At 46.7% G+C, this 19257-nt stretch overlaps 1 protein-coding gene across 5 annotated transcripts in view; it reads left to right on the top strand.

Annotated features, from left to right (window-relative positions):
• The first annotated feature begins 1014 nt into the window (after positions 1-1014).
• ZNF131 (zinc finger protein 131) overlaps positions 1015-19257 on the top strand; it is a 28331-nt gene continuing 10088 nt past the window's right edge. Inside the window, exons 1-4 of one of the 5 annotated variants that reach the window (XM_059694830.1) lie at positions 1015-1270; positions 2141-2279; positions 3225-3326; positions 11413-11557. In XM_059694830.1, coding sequence (XP_059550813.1) covers positions 2156-2279; positions 3225-3326; positions 11413-11557 — 371 coding nt within the window. In that variant the 5' untranslated portion in view covers positions 1015-1270; positions 2141-2155. The other 4 variants (XM_059694831.1, XM_059694828.1, XM_059694826.1 and 1 more) reach the window with 4 other exon arrangements.

Genomic DNA, 19257 nt, shown 5'->3' with positions numbered 1-19257 from the left:
GCTACAATGTCAGTGTGCCTTGGCTAAGAGCACCCAGACTTCAGGTTGCTTCTTAGTCACTAGCTTCCTTGACCCCCAGGTTACATGTTCTTCCTATCTGGTAACAATGAACTGTGCAGAGATGTCTATCAGACCAAGTTCTGGAAGGCAGCAATACGCCTTGTTCACCACTGGACTTCCCAGGCCCTTAGGCAGTGCTATCACAGCCTTGACTCTCAACTAATATGTTTAAAGAAGGGTTACATTCCTGTCCAAGCTCAGAGGATAGGCGGAGGTGGGTGGGTGGGAAGAGATTAACCAAAGAATTTGAATGCATATATGCATAATCCATGGACACAGACAATAGGGTGGTGAAGGCCTGGGGCGGGGGACAGGCTAGAAGGAGTCAATAGGGGAGGTGGGGGGCGGGGGGAAGGAGACATATGTAATGCTTTCAACAATAAAGATTAAAAATAAATAGGCCTGGCCGGTGTGGCTCAATGGTTGAACGTGGATTTATGAACGAGGAGGTCTCAGCATATGCTCCGGTTGTGGGCTCAATTCCTTGTAGGGGACGTGCAGGAGGCAGCCCATCAATGATTCTCTCTCCTCACTGATGTTTCTATCTATAGCTCCCTCTCCCCCCCTCTCTGAAATCAATAAAAATATATAAAAAATCTGAAAAAACAAACGAACAAAACACCAAATAAATGTTACATTCACCTTTGCACATTGCTTTTTGATTTCGCCTCTAATTCCCACTGTCTTCTCTTTTTAGAGGAAAGGATAAATGTCAACGATCTCATTTTCCCTAAAGACCATCCGACCCCCGCCCCCCCCCTTCACGGAGCCAGTCCCGCGCGGCTAATTGTGGGTCGCGGCCCCGAGGCGCCGTGGGGTGGGGGGTGGGGGGCAGACAGCTGTAGTTACGGCACCACGTGCGAGGAACTGGACCAGCTCCCCCGGGTCCTGAGCCCGGCAGACACGTGCTGCCCGCCGGGCACGGAGAGGGCGGGCACCGGGGAGGACGGTCCTCCGGCGGCCGGACGTGCTCGCGCCCGTCTCCGCCCGCGCCGCGGCCGCCGGGGTCTCGGAGCTGCGGCACGTGCGCCGGCCGGACCCGAGCGGACGGAGCGGCGCGGCCTGGCTAGGCCATGGAGGGCGAGGCGCTGCTGAGGGGTCCGGACCGGTGCGGGGCGATCTGCGCCCCGGGAGGGGAGAGCCGAGCAGGGACGGAGCGTCTGTGAGGGCCGCGGAGGAGCGCGGGGAGGACCCGAGCTGGGAGAGCGAGGTAAGGCGGGCCGCCCGGGGCTGGAGGAGGGGCGGGGCGGGGCGGGGCCGCGGCGCGCGGTTAAAGGCCGAGCAGCCCGCCGGCGGGTTTATTCCGAGTCCGGGTGGGAGCGCGCACACCTGGGGCCGGGCGGAGCGGGTGGTGGCTGAGGATTCCCCGCTTGGCGCTGCCAGGCCCGGCGCCCGCAGCCCCACTTCCTCCTCCTCCGCGGGCGCGCGCCCTCGCCAAGCGCCCGGTCCCCACGGTTGGCTCCTCCCGCCGCTGGCGGAGCGGGGACGGCGTGGCCCCGCCCTCCGCGGTCTGCGCTCCGAGGCGGCCGCGTCAGCCGAAGCCCGACGCGGTGACGCATTACGTCGACGTAAGTGACGCGCAGGCCCCGGGCCGCTCCTCCTTCCTTGAGTGAGTGCCGGCCCGTTCGGGGCGGGGGAGACGCGGGAGGGCGGGGGAAGGAGAGGCGACCCGGGAGTCGTTGTGGGCCGCGGGCCGGACCGGGTCCCGGGGCGGCGGGAGCCAGGGCCGGGCGGAAGGGCTGGGCGGCCGTTAGCGGGCGGCGGGGGCTGCCGGCCCGCTCCCCGCCGGACCTGCGCGCCGGGCGCCCGGCGCCTCCCGCGGCGCCCACCCGGCTCCAGCTCGCGTGTCCCGGCTCCAATTAGGTCAGGCTCCGAGGCGGGCGGCCTCGGTCCGGCCCCCGGCGCGCCGCCGCCACCGGCTAGCCCTCCTTTCTTCTCTCGCCTTTCTCGCCTTTCTCGCCTCACCCTCCCCCCTCCTGCTCACGTTGCTGGGGTGTTGGTTTTTGTTGTCTGCAGCTTTCGGGGTTCCGTGCCCCAGCCCGAGCTCATGGGTGTACACGATCATGCTCCTCTTTTGTAGAGCGACCCGCCGGCCATGGAGGCCGAAGAGACGATGGAATGCCTGCAGGAGTTCCCCGAACATCACAAGATGATCCTGGACCGATTGAATGAGCAGCGGGAGCAGGACCGGTTCACTGACATCACCCTGATTGTCGACGGTGGGTAGCGGGGTGGGCGCCCGAGCGAATTAGGGGCACCGGCCCTCTCACCCTCCTTCCCCCCACCCGCCTCGTTACCCAGTCCGATGGGGCGGGCGGCCCCCCGGGGTCTGCGGGACCCAGGGTGTCCGCTCCCACGGGCCGGGCTGCAGAGGCGACTTGGCGGCCGGCACGCCGTCCACATGCCCGTGGCCTTGGAACTTGCTGAAGTTTTCCCATTGCACACCCTCGTGCGGGATTACGCTGTGGGCACCGGGAGGGTGTCTCTGAGTGTTCGGTCAGCCGTCTTCTCCGGATCAGCTGATCTGGGGAGTAGCTCCCAGGAGCCAGGTGGGAGAAGGTGGATTTTTATTTTTATTTTTTCCTAGTGTCTCAGATGGTCTTGGAGGGAGACGGAGAATCCTTTGCAGCGCTCAGTACCCTCTTTGGGAACCCCCTTTGTCCGTCATGTGTAATGGAGGCCAGCCCAGCTTGGGTGTCTCCAATTGAGTGAAAATAGGCTTGGTCCACACGTTGGGCCTGTTAAAGTTTTTCCCATAGCAAGCACCTGCGGCCTCCCGCTTGTCCGGTGGCTCTTTCTCCTCCCTCCCCAAATGGTCGGTAGCCTTTTGGGTGGTGTTTATGTTTGGTAATTTCAACGGAATAGGATGTGCCTTTCACTCTTTAAGTGGTAGGAGGCTCCTACCTCCGGAAGTAAACTGGCCTTTATAAAACCGACTTCATGGCGTCTCTGGGGTAAAGATGGGGCTTTGTGTCTAATTGAGATTACAATTGGTCAAGATAGCTGCAAGGGTATTCTGACACTAGTTCAGCAATGTGTATAGTTTTATAGTTACATTATGAAGAAAGACTGACTTTGTGTAGTTTTCTAACCTGTGTTCTAGTTATATGTTTGATTTTTGTGGATATGTCTGATTTTGTGTTTTTGTTTTTGTTTTTACCTAGGTCACCATTTTAAGGCCCACAAGGCTGTGTTGGCTGCTTGCAGTAAGTTCTTCTACAAATTCTTTCAGGAATTTACTCAGGAACCTTTGGTGGAAATAGAAGGTAAATACTTGTTTTAAATAATACTGCTTAGCAGACATTATAATTGATGTTGTTTTAAACAGTTACTTGAGGGAGATACCTTAGGACACAGTTATCAGTGGTTCCTGTTAGGTGACTGGATAGATTGTTCTTTTGACACCTGAGAATTCTTACTTTCAGTAAAGTGCTTAGTACAGTGAGCTGCCAGGAAAAACTCCTGTGTTAGATGGTAGGTGTTGGTCTCTTAAAAGAGTCTTTTCCACTGCTAAAACCCATGGCCATTCACTGTCTTTTGAAAACATGTATTACAAGCAAATTCCCGTCTTTGTTCAGTGGGCTTATGTTTCAGCCTGGGGACGCTGAAGGATTCTGTAGAAGCCTTTACGAGTAGATGGCCCGCGCAGTGTGAGGTGGGCTGCCAGAATGTGGAAAGGGTTAGAAAAGATGACCGTAGTAGCATTCAGAAGTTCCAGTGGCTGTAGAAGGTCAGGGATGGAAAGGGTTATCCACTAGATACTGTCTTACAATAATAAGTGATTTGAAATAAAATAAGTGGTTGTTTTGTACTTGCTTGACTTTTCTGTAATAATGGCCCTCTACTATTAGGTGTTGTGCTATGTAGTCTATGTGCATTTTCCTGAGGTTCAGAACAGCAGTTTTTTGAAGTAAGTGGTATTTCCAATTTATACATCAGAGAACAGGCTCCAAAGGTTACTTGCCCAGGGTTGCCCAGCTAGCAAGAGAGTCACAATTCAGAACGAGGAAATAAATGAGCTTGCCTACATAAATATTGAATTTTAGCATCTTTCAAGGCTCTTGAGTTTTGGTTTTGTACCTCTTTAATGGCATATATACTCTTTGTTATGAATGAGTTGCCTAGAAACACTATTCCCTTGGAAAAATTTTTGTGCCTAGGGGAGTAAAAAAATGTAAAGAGTTTAAGAATATCCTTTTATTTTGGTACCTTGTAGTTTATCTAGCATTCTAGCTGCTCTGTTCATGGGTAGATTATTTTCTGATTATCTGTGATGGACAGAGAGCACAGGCATAATGGAAATCCACAAAGTTTACTAAAGTGGGAATCTAGTGGCCTGGATGGTATTGGTTTCTATTACAAGCTAAGGTTTCATGCATTTATTCACCTGAGGTACTGTGTGACCCCAAGTTACTTTATCTCAATTGCATATTAGCCTCCTCATATGAAAAGTGGGTTAATAGACTTGATTAATTGAAATAATATGCCGAGTGCCTGGCATAGGGTTTAGTAGATTTTCAAAGCTTAATAAATTGGGGCTATTTGTCAGTTGATTACCCATTATGCTAGACCCATTAAATGAAGACTTAATGAATAAGACCTTTTTAAAATTTGCAATTTTAATCACAGATAAGCAACAGGTAAAGAATGGAGTGCAGGAAATGTTGCAGAGATTTTTATTGTGAAACAGTGTCCCTAAGGAGGGAGAATGGGTGGTTTAGTCTACCTTCGAGAGATGGTAAAGAACGTAAAATAAATCGCCAGGCCAGATTATGGATTGCTGGTGCAGCAAGGAGTACCGAACTACCTGGAGAAGTAGGGTCTTCTCTTCGGAAGACCAATCACCTTGGATGTCTCTCTATTTCTTAGTACCTCTGACCGGCTGTGTCCATTATGGTACAGCACACACAGCCTTTGGTGTTTAACTATAGACCGATAAGAAAGGAAATGTTTTTGTTTGCCAGATTCAGTTTTAAAGAATCAGTTTGGCCCTATCTGGTTTGGCTCAGTGTATAGAGCATCAGCCTGTGGACTGAAGGGTCCCAGGTTTGATTCCGGTCAAGGGCACATGCCTGGGTTATGGGTTCAATTCCCTGGAAGCAGCTGATCAATGATTCTCTCTCATTATTGATGTTTCTCCCTCTCTCCCTCTCCCTTCCTCTCTGAAATCAATAATATGTGTGTGTATCCTATATAATAAAAGTATAATATGCAAATCGACCGAATGGTGGAACAACCAGTCACTATAATGTTCACTGACCAGCAGGGGGCAGGCACTCAACGAGGAGCTACCCCCTGGTGGTCAGTGCGCTCCCACAGGGGGAGCGCTGCTCAAGCTGATGCCTGGTGAGCGCAGTGGCAGTGGTGGGAGCCTCTCCTGCCTCCGCGGCAGCACTAAGGAAGTCCAACTGCAGCTTAGGCCCACTCCCCACTAAGCCTTCAGTTGGACATCCCCCAAGGGCTCCTGGACTGCTAAAGGGCGCAGGCTGGACTGAGTACCCCCCCCCCCCAGTGCACAAATGTCATGCACTGGGCCTCTAGCATATATATAAAAGGCTAAGCAACTGTTCGACTGGTAGCTATGACATGCACTGACCACCAGGGGGCAGACGCTCAACACACAGGCATGGAAATGTGGAACAGACTAATGAATCTCAGAGGGGAGGGGGGAGGGTGGGAAGAGATTAACCAAAAATCTTATATAAGTACTAGAGGCCAGGTGCATGGAATCGTGCACCAGTGGGGTCCCTCAGCCTGGTCTGTGCCCTCTTGTAATCCAGGACCCCTCGGGGGATGTTAGAGAGCCAGTTTTGGCCTCATCCCTACAGGCCAGGCTGAGGGGTGCACAAATCCGTGCACTGGGCCTCTAGTCTATATTAATAAAAGGGTAATATGCTAATTAGAGCAGACATCTTCCAGACAAAGACCCATTAGCTGCCACTGCGAGGGCCGGCCCGAGGCTTAGGCAAGCTATGGATGGCGGCTGCTGCTGCCAGGGTCGGCCCTAGGCTCAGGCAAGCCGTGGATGGCGGCTGCTGCTGTGAGGGCTGGCCCAAGGCCCAGGCAAGCCGTGGATGGCAGCTGCCACTGCCAGGGCCAGCTTGAAACTCAGGCAGCCACAGTGGCCGGCAGTGGCAGCAGCAGAGGCATAATGGGGGCGTTGCCTTCCCCTGATCAGCCAGTTGCCTCCCACAGAGGGAGTCCAGACTGCGGCTTAGGCCCACTCCATGGGCCTAAGTAGGACATCCCCTGAGGTCTCCCGGACTGAGAGGGGGCAGGCCGGGTTTAGGGACACACACCTCCCACCCCAGTGCATGAATTTTTGTGCACCAGGCCTCTAGTATCCTATATAAAAGAGAAACGTAAATTGACCATCCATCTGCTACACTCACCAGCCAATCAGGAGTGAGTACGCAAATTAAGATGACAGGTTAATTTGCCTATACAGTCGCTGGGCGGAGAGCAGAGCGGGAGAGCCGGCAGAGAGTGGAGCAGCTTGGGGAACTTGGCTCCCCAAGCCGCCAGACAGAGAGCAGAGAGGGAGAGCTGGTAGCTTGGAGGACTTGGCAGAGTGGGAGGCCATGGGATGGAGACAGAGCAGGAAGGGAAAACCAAGAGTGTGGGGAGCATCAGGAATTCTGGGAATAATAGTTCTGGTGGCAGCCCCAGGACCTGAAGTAGAAGCCCAGAGCATGGGGAGCACCAGGAATGCTGGGAATCATAGTTCTGGTGGCAGACGGATCTCCCTAGACATTAGAGCAAAGTGAACCTGGAGAAAGTTACTGTTTCGGTGGGGGATGGAGGGAAAGCAAAGGTGAGAGACATAAGTAAAATCAGAGTGTCTAGGAAAGATGAAAGGGAAGATATCCTAAAACTTCCAGGAAATCTCCACCAATGAAGCAAAGAAAAAAAAAAAATGCTTCTATTCTGTGAGCAACAAACCAAACTGGGTTGGGGTCTCAGACAATTTGCTCATATGATTGCAAAGACAGACAGAAACTCCCGGATTGGAGAGGGTTCCCCTGAGGACTCCCGGATTGGAGAGGGTGCAGGTCAGGCTGAGGGACACCTCCCCCCCACCCCCTGTGCATGAATCTTTGTGTACTGGGCCCCTAGTATATATACGCAAAAGCCCAAGCGGCTGTTCTACTGGTTGCTATGATGTGCACTGACCACCAGGGGGAAGATGCTCAATGCAGGAGGTGCCTCCTCGTGGTCAGTGTGCTTCCACAGTGGCAGCGCCGCTCAGCTGACCTATGGGCGCTAGGTGCTGGTCTCATGACTGACAAGTGCCACTGTGGCAGTACAAGCCTCTCCGATGGACACTCCCCCTGCACGCCCCTCCCCCATCTGGATTGGAACTGACTGGGCGTGAGCCCGCCACCACTTCTTGGTCATGGACATGCTGGTATCGCTTCAGGATAGGCGAATGGAGACCTCAGCAGAGCAGCAGTGAGGTCAGGATGAGTGGGAGTGGTGCAGTGGTGCACTACTACATCCCTCAGAGGATGTTGGATTGCCGGTTTTGGCCAGATCCCTGCAGGCCACACTGAGGGACCCCACCAGTGCACGAATCCGTGCACCAGGCCTCTAGTATATATATAAAAGAATCAGTTTGGCTCAATGTCTGATTATGTAAAAATTTATTTTTTTTTACTGATTTCAGAGGGAGAGGGAGAGAAAGTTAGAAACATGAATGATGAATGAGAATCATAGATTGGCTACCTCCTGCATGCCCCCTACTGGGGATCAAGCCCAAAACCTGGGTGTGTTCCCAAAACCTGGGTGTGTTCGCAAAACCTGGACATGTGCCCTGACCAGGAATAAAACAGTTCATAGGTTAGTGCTCAACCACTGAGCCACACCATCCTGGTTCAATGTCTTAAGCCATTAACTTTGGGATTGGGGTCTTATCTGCCTAGCTCACCTGGCTATAGAAAACGCTCTGGCTGTGTAGTTAGAAAACCTGCGTTGTAGTCCTGGTTTTACTATTTGTCAGTTGTGTCAACTTGGATATCTTGGCTTTTTCTCTTTTTTTATCTGAAAATATGTCTGTTTTATTTATTTAAATTTTTCGACACGGATATTTTGAATATTAGTCATCACACCCTGGGTGCTGTTAAAATACCCTGGTGAATGCTTTTGTTTTGGTTTCTTTTATGAGTCGAGCAACCTGGTCAGGGTCAGACTGCCTTATGTGGGCTGTAGATCCAATTCCAATTATGTTTTCAGAACCTTTGTTGTGCTATTCATGTCTGGGAGTGCCAACCTGGGTGGTAGTTCACGCCATAGTGCAGTTGGCAGAGCTTTTGCTATGTCTCCGCAGATCAGTTCCTTGTGCACAGCTTGGTGGTAAGCTGGAAACTGCACACACAGAGCTCTGATTTCCTCGCAAGTTAGCTCCCAGGATGTGTTTTTCCTGGTCCTCCCTGTGCTATCTACGCTTCCCACCATGGGATCTGCCTCTTAGGCAAAGTGCTGAGAGAAAAGGGAGAGGAAAGAATAGCAGGAATTCTCTTCATGCTCTTCACATATGATCTGTTCCCTAGCTTTCTGTCAGAGAGCAGAACTTTCTCTTAGCCTGGGCGCTTGCTTGGTGGCCACCAACCACAGGTGTGCAGCATCAGCACTGGGGCTGGTCTCTCGGGAGGGCTGAGATGGAACAGTAAAAACCAAGTATTTTTTCCACACGCATGCACGCAAGCTCTCCATTTTCTTTCCTGGTTCTCTAGCCAGGAAGAGTTTCTCTGGAAGCTTGCTCTGTCTGTACCTGCTGCACAGTTATGGGATTTGGACTGTCCTTGAGTCTAAGCTGGGATATGTGGGAGGAAAAATAAAACCAGGAGACTCAGTTTTGATTTCTCTCTCCAATCCTTTTGCTTCCATTGATTTTTCAGAGTCCTTTTACATTTGATTTTTGTATTCTGACGGGATTTTTAGTTGTAATAAATGGAGAAGATACGGTAGAGTGTGCTCTCTCCATCTTAGCTGGAACTGGAGCGTACTGCTCCCTCACCCCCCCCCCCCCCCACATCTGTCAAATACAAATAATGACCTGTAGTGGTGGTTCTCGTCCTGGGCAGCACATTAGAAACATCAGGGGAGCTTTTGTAAGTACTAATGTCCAGGCTTTATCTCCAGGTCAATTAAGCCCATCTTTGAGGGTTGGGATCCAAACATCTGTGTTTAAAGTTGTCTAGGTCCTCATTATTCAAGGTGTGGTCGGAGGACCAATGATGCATGTGCATCACCTGGGAGCTTGTTGGAAGTGTAGACTCCGGGGCTACACCCCAGACCTGCTGACTCAGTCTAGATCTTAGATGATGCCTATGTACAGCAAAGGTAGGGCAGCACTGCCACAGAACCATTTCAGTGTGTAGCCAGTGTTGGGAATCCCCGTCTTAGAGGACTTTGTAAAAGCAGGTGACATGCATGTGAAGTAGGTTTCACTTCCAATTTGCTCTGTGAGTATACTGTACATTGTCATTAGCTACCACTGTGCAGGCTGAGCTACCACTTTTCCTGTTTGCTAGATCCCTGGTGAAGTAAGTTACCTTTGATTAGATCCAGAGGTTCACCTTTGGCTTCAAATAAAAATTCTTGTCCTCAAAACCAGTTGCCTTGGGATTTGTGACTTGGATTCACACCTGCATCAAATCTTCAACGAACGTTAATTTCCTTGTTCAGGACACAGCCTTCTAACCTGAGCCTCCAAATTTCTAAACCCATTCTTTCTCTATTCCTCCTGAAACCACATCCCTAAGCACCTAGTTTTCTCTAATAGCAACTCTACCATCACATCAAATTTTAATCCTACTATCAAGGACAGAACATCCAAGTACACGTTCATGCATCCTTTTTGAGTGAGAATTTTCACTAATTGGGAGAATTCCCTAAGACTAGAGAAATTGCAGAATGCTTACTCTCCGTGGGGTCTAGGACAACATACTGTAACCAAATAATATTTCAGCAGCATAGCATATTACTATTTATTCTAATTGGGGTAAAAACTATAAATAGCCTCATGTCAGTTCCAATCAAATTTTGCTGCCAAATTTATGGGGAAACTGGTTTTAAGAGATTGGGGGACTTTGGGATTATAAGAGACTGGGACCGCAATGAATAAGACCATGGTAGTCACACTGTGCTAGGCAGGAGTGCTTCCTGCCATCATCCTATGGACCTGGAGTGGGCCATTGATTTGATCCTAGTTTTATTATCACTTAACTATGTGACTTGGGTAAGTTACCTAACTTATCTGTGTCTCATTTCCTCATCTGTAAAATGGGGATTATAATAGTAAGTACTTCATAGGGTTGTTATAATGAATAAGTAAGTTAGTACTTGTAAAGTATTTGGAGTTGTGCCTGATATGTGTGTGTGTGTGTGTTCTATTAACAGTCAAAATTTCATTCCATTCCTGGAAAATTTACACATTGTTTTTTAAAAGGATGTTTGTTGCACTTTGAAACATTTGGTCAAAACTCCCTAAAAAAACAAACAAAAAAACACAACCCAGCAAAAATCTAGTTGTCGATCCTCAGGCTGTCTATACTAATAAAAGGGTAATATGCTAATTAGACCGAACATCTTCTGGACAAAGCCTCAGTGGCAGGGGCTGAGGCAGAGGTTGTTAGGGGCGATCAGGCCGGCAGGGAGGGCAGTTAGGGGGAGATCAGGCCAGCAGGGGAGGGCAGTTGGGCCGGCAGGCAGAGGTGGTTAGGGGCGATCAGGCCAGCAGGGGAGCAGTTAGGGGCATCAGGCCAGCAGGCAGAGGTGGTTAGGGGCAATCAGGCAGGCAGGCGAGCGATTAGGAGCCAGCAGACATCCCCCGAGAGGTCCTGGATTGGAGAGGATGCAGGCTGGGCTGAGGGACCCCCTCTCCATGCATGAATTTTATGCACCAGGCCTCTAGTTCTCATATAATAAAGAATAATGTGGTCAAAAGACAACCAGGAAAAAAAAAAAAAAAGATTTAGTGGACCTCCCCCCCCCCCCCCAAAAAAAAAAAAGAAAATTAGCCTTAGTGAATCCAGTTACTTCAGTTTCCTTATTTGGTAGCATGTAACATGGTCATATTACTTTATATTTTGTGGTGTTTCTCATTATTCAGGTTACTCTTCTGTAAGAACCCACAGGAAATCTTTAGGAAAGGTCTTAAGGTAGTTGGATAGTTAGTGCTAGAACTTGGCTACAATAGTATTGTACTGTTACTGAAAATTCTGCCAGGAAATAATCTTCAAAAGTGACAAGTACCAGTCAAGTTCCAAACACTGGGTGTTTTTTTTTTTTACTAAATGTTACAAGATTTGGATCAACGTGAATACATTCTAATGCACGTCTTTTTTACAGGTGTTAGTAAAATGGCCTTTAGTCACTTAATCGAGTTCACATATACAGCAAAGTTAATGATCCAAGGAGAAGAAGAAGCCAATGATGTGTGGAAAGCAGCAGAGTTTCTACAAATGCTGGAAGCTATCAAAGCTCTTGAAGTCAGGTAATGACTTGCCTCTTTAATGAGGCACAGTTAGTAATATTCAGTCATGTTCACCATGGTAGGCAAGAAATTATTGTGTGTGTCATGCCATATAAACTGATGTTTTCAAATTAAGAATATTTAGGGATTTATAAAATTCTGGTTACAATTTGTTCTTTCCCTCTTACTTGCTTTCCTGTCCTTATGTAAAAACTGCTAAGGTTAACAAAGTAGCATCTTTTGCATCAGTAAGGAGTAGGTAGCTTTTAAGGAGTTCTCTGTAAACTGTTCTGTTGAATTCAAGTTGTTAATTTGTATCAAGCCTTATTCTAAAAAAGGAATGGCTTACACAAATTAACATAGTACTCTTTGAAAGTGAGGAAATTGGTGACAATAAAATAGGCCAAGTATGGGTGATAATTATGAAGTTAGAAATATGGTGGCCAAAGTCTATGCCATTGAAGTCTGTATACTTGCTAGTTGGACCAAATCTAGCTTTGAGTTCTGAAACACCTAGTGTAAAGAAAAAGGAAAAACTACTCAGTTAACAAATATTCATGGTTATAATATGAGAATAAGTTAATTGCTTAAGAGCGATTCCTGGTATTAAAACACATAATTTCTCATAGGAAGTATTAAGAAAACATTAACTGATATAATGAATGAAGATTTCACGGATGAATGGAGGTGTTGTAATATAGTGATTCAGAGCAAGCACTCTGAGCAATATCCCAGCTCTGCCACTGTGTGTGGCTTTAAGGAAGATAGCCTCCTGTCAGCAGCGCAGTTTCCTTTTCTGTCAGATGGGGTGATAATGGTACTTTCTGCATAGGCTTATTTGTGAGAGTTAAATGAATTGAATGCATGTAAAGTGCTTAGCATGGTGTCTGGCACATAATACTCTAAGGTGTAAATACTCTCCTTGCTCTGTTCCTTATGATGAACCTCAGTGTAGGTCATTGGCATAACATTAAAGGGCAGTTCGGGCAAAATAATTTAGTCTAGTTCACTGGTGTGGTTTAGTCATAAGTTATAATTTAGAATAACTCTAAAAAAATTGTAATTTATAAATATCATTTCTTGCCCTAGCCGGTTTGGCTCAGTGGATTGAGCGTCGGCCTGCGGACTGAAGGGTCCCAGGTTCGATTCTGGCCAAGGACACATGCCCAGGTTGCAAGCTCGATTCCCAGCAGGGGGCGTGCAGGAGGCAGCTAATCGATGATTCTCATCATTGATGTCTCTCTATCTCTCTCCCTCTCCCTTCCTCTCTGAAATCAATAAAAATATATTTTAAAAATATCATTCCTTCTAATGAGCTTGAATTAGTTTGATGACAGTTCAAGATTAAACTTATCTAGGAGACATATGTAATACCCTTTGTAATACTTTAAGCAATAAAACTAAAAAGTAAATAAATAAATAAAAATAAAATAAAATACTGTTTCTCTGCAAAAAAAAAAAAAAGATTAAACTTTTCTGCAGAGAGGGTAGTGTGTAAATATTCTCTAATGCCTACTGTCTGGCACATATATATGCAGTAAGTATTTGTGAATGGTTGGAGATGGATGAGTGCATACTGATTAAAACAGATCAGTACTCTCCTGCAGAGTACTAGGTAGCAAAATAGAAGTGAATTAAGGATATATACCTGATTAGGTCATATCTTCTCAAAGTGGAGATAGAATAGGGGTATATACAGGGTGTCCCAAAAAACTGTCTATATATTTTGAATAATTATTAATTCCAATGTGATAAATCTGAAAAGAAAGAAACATCAATTGAGCTATCAGCTCAATGTGTGAATACATTTTGGGATTCCCTGTATATGGATGGGGCAATACCAAATTTGTGGTTAAATACTAAATGAGAATCTTCATTAAAAAATGTGTCTGTGTGGTGCCTTTGCTGTACATGGTAGTGAGTAATATCTCACTGCAGGGAAAGTCCTTGGCAGCAGAACAGTGGAATGCATTCTAGGTTGGATTTGGGAGTCATTTAGTTGAGTTCTTGTGTGAGTCCTGGGAGATGAAGGTAAGAACAACTGGGTACAGCCATTTCCTAGTTCTAGTTAGAACCTTTTAGAGGATTTATTATTATAGACTGGGATCCTTATAGTATTTATAATCATCAGTGCTTTTCAGTGTAAAACAGTAATGAGTGGAATTGTTTCTTGAACCAGTGAGGTGTGCAGTATACTCTATTTTTTTTTGAAAATAGGAAGATAACTGTTACATATTTGGCTATTTATAATAATAACATTTAAGAATAAAAATTAATTTTAGTTCACCTGTGTGGCTCAGTGGTTGGGCGTCAACCCATGAACCAGAAGGTCACAGTTGATTCCTGGTCAGGGCACATGCCCGGGTTGCTGGCTCGATCCCCAGCTGGGGGCATGGAGGAGGCAGCTGATCAGTGATTCTCCCTCATCTTTGATATTTCCATCTCTCCCTCTCCCTTCCTCTCTGAAATCAATAAAAATATTTTTTAAAGATAAGCAAAAATTAATTTAGTTATAATTAAATCAGCTGGTTAAGGCACCTCTTTATTGATGTTATTGTATACATAACTTTTTCAGATACAGAAGGTGTATAAGGTGTCTTTTCACAGTTGCAGTATGCAAGCATTTTTTTTTTAAATATATTTTATTGATTTTTTACAGAGAAGAAGGGAGAGGGACAGAGAGTTAGAAACATCAATGATGACAGAGATCGATCAGCTGCCTCCTGTACACCCCCGACTGGGGATGTGCCCGCAACCAAGGTACATGCCCTTGACCAGAATCGAACCTGGGACCCTTGAGTCCGCAGGCCAACGCTCTATCCACCGAGCCAAACCGGTTCGGCGCAAGTATTTTTTTTTTTATTTTTTTTTTTTATTTTTTTTTAATATATTTTATTGAGTTTTTTCAGAGAGGAAAGGAGAGAGATAGAGAGTTAGAAACATCGATGAGAGAGAAACATCGACCAGCTGCCTCCTGCACACTCCCCACTGGGGATGTGCCCGCAACCAAGGTACATGCCCTTGACCGGAATCGAACCCGGGACCCTTCAGTCCGCAGGCCGACGCTCTATCCACTGAGCCAAACCGGTTTCGGCGATTCGGCGCAAGTATTTTTTAATTGAAAAAATATTAGGACCTTATTTTGCTTTGCTGGAAATTGCATCATTGTTTATTTAAATGAGAAGTTTCCTGTTCTTTGGTAGGAGACAGCATTTGCCTTACAGATTTTTCCTCCCCAGTCAATTGAGGTATAATTTACACATAATCCACACATTTTGAGTATAGAGTTTGAATTTTGTTGGTTGTATACAATGGTGTAACCACCACCACAGTTAAGACATAGGAGCGTTTCCATTACCCTAAGTTTTCTCACAACTCTGCAGTGGACCTTGGCCCCCAGCCCCAGGCAACCACTGTAGTTTTATCTTTTTTTTTTTTTTTCTTTAATTAAATCTTTATTGTTCAGATTATTACATTTGTTCCTTTTTTTTTCCCCCCATAACTCCCCTCCTCCCAGTTCCCACCCTACCCTCCGCCCTCACTCCCCACCCACTGTCCTCATCCATAGGTGCACGATTTTTGTCCAGTCTCTTCCCACATCTCCCACACCCCTTTCCCCCCCAAGAATAGTCAGTCCATTCCCTTTCTATGTCCCTGATTCTATTATAATCAACAGTTTATTCTGTTCATCAGATTATTTATTCACTTGATTCTTAGATTCACTTGTTGATAGATGCATATTTGTTGTTCATAATTTGTATCTTTACCTTTTTCTTCCTCTTCCTCTTCTTAAAGGATACCTTTCAGCATTTCATATAATCCTGGTTTGGTGGTGATGAACTCCTTTAGCTTTTCCTTATCTGTGAAGCTCTTTATCTGACCTTCAATTCTGAATGATAGCTTTGCTGGATAAAGTAATCTTGGTTGTAGGTTCTTGGTATTCATCACTTTGAATATTTCTTGCCACTCCCTTCTGGCCTGCAAAGTTTCTGTGGAGAAATCAGCTGACAGTCGTATGGGTATTCCCTTGTAGGTAACTGAGTTTCTTTCTCTTGCTGTTTTTAAGATTCTCTCTTTATCTTTTGCTCTTGGCATTTTAATGATGATGTGTCTTGGTGTGGTCCTCTTTGGATTCCTTTTGTTTGGGGTTCTCCGCGCTTCTTGGACCTGTAAGTCCATTTCTTTCACCAGGTGGGGGAAGTTTTCTGTCATTATTTCTTCAAATAGGTTTTCAATATCTTGCTCTCTCTCATCTTCTGGCACCCCTATAATTCTGATATTGGTACGCTTGAAGCTGTCCCAGAGGCTCCTTACACTATCCTCGCATTTTTGGATTCTTTTTTCATTTTGCTTTTCCGGTTGGATGTTTTTTGCTTCCTCGCATTTCAAATCATTGACTTGATTCTTGCGCTCCTCTGGTCTGCTGTCGGGCGTCTGTATAATATTCGTTATTTCAGTCCGTGTGTGCTTAATTTCTAGTTGGTTCCCCAATATAAGATCGAGGGTCTTATTAGTTTTCGTGTAGATCTCATTAAGTTTATCGGCAGCTTCTAAACAATTTCTTGAGAGACCTTAAAAGTGTGGTTCTGAACTCTATTTCTTCCATTGACAATTTTGTCCTGTTTCTTTGTCTCCGCATTTTGTTATGCTTCCTTGGTGCACCCCCTAGTGGTCTTTGTTCGCAGTCTTATAGATAAATCTTTGTCGTAGCTAATTCCAGGGAGGGTTTGACCTCCAGGCCAAGTGGCTATGAGATTCAGCTGTGTCAGCGGTGAGAGAACTTCTGTCCTCTAGGGAGGTGCTAATCTAGCCTTTGCCTGAGGCTATCCGGCAAATGCCTCTGTGCAGGGCTTGGGCAGGGCGGGTCGAACAGGATCAACAGCGTGGGCCGGAAAGAGCAGTTATGGCGGCTCTCAGTCCTGTCCCCAGGGGCTCTGCCTCTCTGAGTCCCAGCACCCGCTGCAAAGCTCGGAGAGAAAGCTGCACTCGCTCTGACCGAAGCCAGACAGTCCCGCTTCTCCCGCCTGAGTCTGGGTCCCTAAAGACTCGCCCGGATCTGGTGCTCAGAGTCTGCGACTCCCTCCCGATTGAAAACGCCAACCGCGCCCTCCGCCGCCAGCCCGCTCCACGCACTCCGCACCTCAGAATTTGACTTCAGCACTGCGCCTCCTCTGAGTGTCCGTATGCGTTTCTCTTTCCTCCTAGTTGTAGGACTTCCACTCAGCCAGCGCCCCTGTGGTTCTGGGTGATGTCCCTTCCGTTTTTTGGTTTCACTTTTGAAGTAGTTGTTCAAAGCAGCAAACTCCGGCGTTAACCTATGCCGCCATCTTGGTTCTCCACTGTAGTTTTATCTTGTTTAGAATGTCATATAAATGGCCTCTTACATTGTGTAGTCCAGGGGTCCTTAAACTACGGCCCGCGGGCCACATGCAAATACAAATATTGTATTTGTTCTCTTTTTGTTTTTTGTTTTGTTTTGTTTTTTTAATATATTTTGTTGATTTTTTACAGAGAGGAAGGGAGAGAGATAGAGAGTTAGAAACATCGATGAGAGAGAAACATCGATCAGCTGCCTCCTGCACATCTCCCACTGGGGATATGCCCGCAACCAAGGTACATGCCCTTGACCGGACTCGAACCCGGGACCCTTCAGTCCGCAGGCCGACGCTCTATCCACTGAGCCAAACCAGTTTCGGCAGCATTGTGTTTTAGAGAGAATCCATGCTGTGGGTATTACCATTCCATTTTATTGCTTAGGACTGTTCCAATTGTATGGATCTGCCACCTGCTGATGGACATTTAGGTTGTTTCTAGTTTTTTGTTTTTTTATATATATCTTTATTGATTTCAGAGAGGAAGGGAGAAGGAGAAAGAGATAGAAACACCAGTGATGAGAGAGAATCATTGATCGGCTGCCTCCTGCACACCCCCTACTGGGGATCAAGCCCACGACGCAGGCATGTGCTCTTGGCCGGAATCGAACCTGGGACCCTTCAGTCCACAGTCTGACGCTCTATCCACTGAGCCAAGGCGGCTAGGGCGGTTTCTAGTGTTGAGCTTTTACAAATAAAGTGGCTGTGAACACTTGTGTACATTCTTTGGACTTAGGCTTTCATTTCTCTCAGTAAAGACCCAGGAATGAAATAGCTGAGTTGTATGACAGATGTGTTTAATTTTTTAAAACACCAAAGTGCTTGCCATTTTACATCCCAGCCTGCAGGGTTGAGAGTTCAGTTGCTCCACAGCCTGCTAGCACTTGATATGGTGAAGCCTTTCCATCTTGGCTGCCCTCCTAGCTATACAGCGGCTTCAGTTTGCATTTCCCTAATGACGAGTGATGTTGAGCATTTTTACATGCTTACTTTGCCATCTGCTTATCTTTTGGTGGGGTGTCTGTTCACATCTTTTGCCCATTTTAAAAATTGGGTTGTTGGTAAGAGCGGTGAAGGGTCTGAGATTCGATCCTATTTGCAGGCTGAGTTTTACAGATGCTGGTAGAAGACGTGAGTCATGGAGAAGGGACTTTATTTCTCATGGTATAAGCTTCATGTCTATATCAATTTTTCTTACCCTCTGTACCCAAGTTCCACAGGGTGACACAGTGGCCTAGGTGGGTGCTAGACTCTGGGTGCTTTGTGTCAGAGTTGAGGACTCTGGAGCTTTAGGAAACCCAAATCTTCTATAGCAAGCTGCAGGCAAACTTGCCTGACCTTCGCATAGAGGGTCCACTGGCCAGAGTGAACCTGCCCGTCCTCTGGAGGAAGGTGAGCTCTGTCTTCTGAGGCCGTTTGCTGTACGAACAACCTTGAAAGGATAGTCCAGAGCAAGAGGCTGTCAGTGTCCTTGTTTACAGGACATGAGAAACATAAAAGTTCCATGGAGAGATGTCTCCCAGCAGTGCCCTCGTTTCTATATACTTTAGCTTCTGGTGAATTTTCCCATTAGCATACCTCTCCCTGACCACTCTGATTAATCTGACCAATAGGAGCTAATCCATTCATCTCTTCTCACACTGGGCTTAATGAAGACAGCTATCAACAGGACTCTAAACAGCAGGATTTGGCCACCCTGCAGTGCTGAGCTTAACCATGCCCCATTCCCTAAGGTCCTGGACTCGGCCAACTGCACAGTCCCTAGAAAGCCAGGTTGGCTTTCTCCTTAATGGGCTGTGAGCAGACCTGCCTGCCCTTCGTCTCAGAGGGGACATCACCATATGGGACAGTAAGCTAAGCTTTCCTCTGCCCCTGAGGAAGCGCTGTCTCTGTCTTCCCACGCAGCTGACTTTATTGCAAACATCCTTGAAAAGATAGTCCAGAACCATAGCCTTCAGTTCCTAAGATGTACAGAAACACAGACCCATGGAGCATCTTCTCTGACTGTGTTCATTGAGCTGTGAAATTTTTTTTTACATTCTCTGCACAGGACCTTTGACAAATATGTTTGCAGGTGTTCCTTGCCTTTCTCTTAACTGTGTAGTTCAAAGAGCACAAGTTTTTAATTTTCATGAAATCCATTTTACCAATTTTTGCTATTAAGGTTTTTCCTTTTTGTGTGCTATTTAAGAGACTGTCCACTAATCCATTTGTTATAGAGATTTTCTCCTGCTTGTAGAAGTTTTGGGTTTCATATTTAAGTCTATGATCCATTTTGAATTTTTTTGTGTATGATACAAGAACATGAGTCAGGCTTATTTTATTTTATTATTTTTTTAGAATACATTT

Source organism: Myotis daubentonii, chromosome 4 (genome assembly GCF_963259705.1).
Source record: "Myotis daubentonii chromosome 4, mMyoDau2.1, whole genome shotgun sequence".
Classification (NCBI taxonomy): domain Eukaryota; kingdom Metazoa; phylum Chordata; class Mammalia; order Chiroptera; family Vespertilionidae; genus Myotis; species Myotis daubentonii.
The sequence above is the reverse complement of the archived record's forward strand: the minus strand, read 5'-3'. Positions and strand labels throughout refer to the sequence as shown.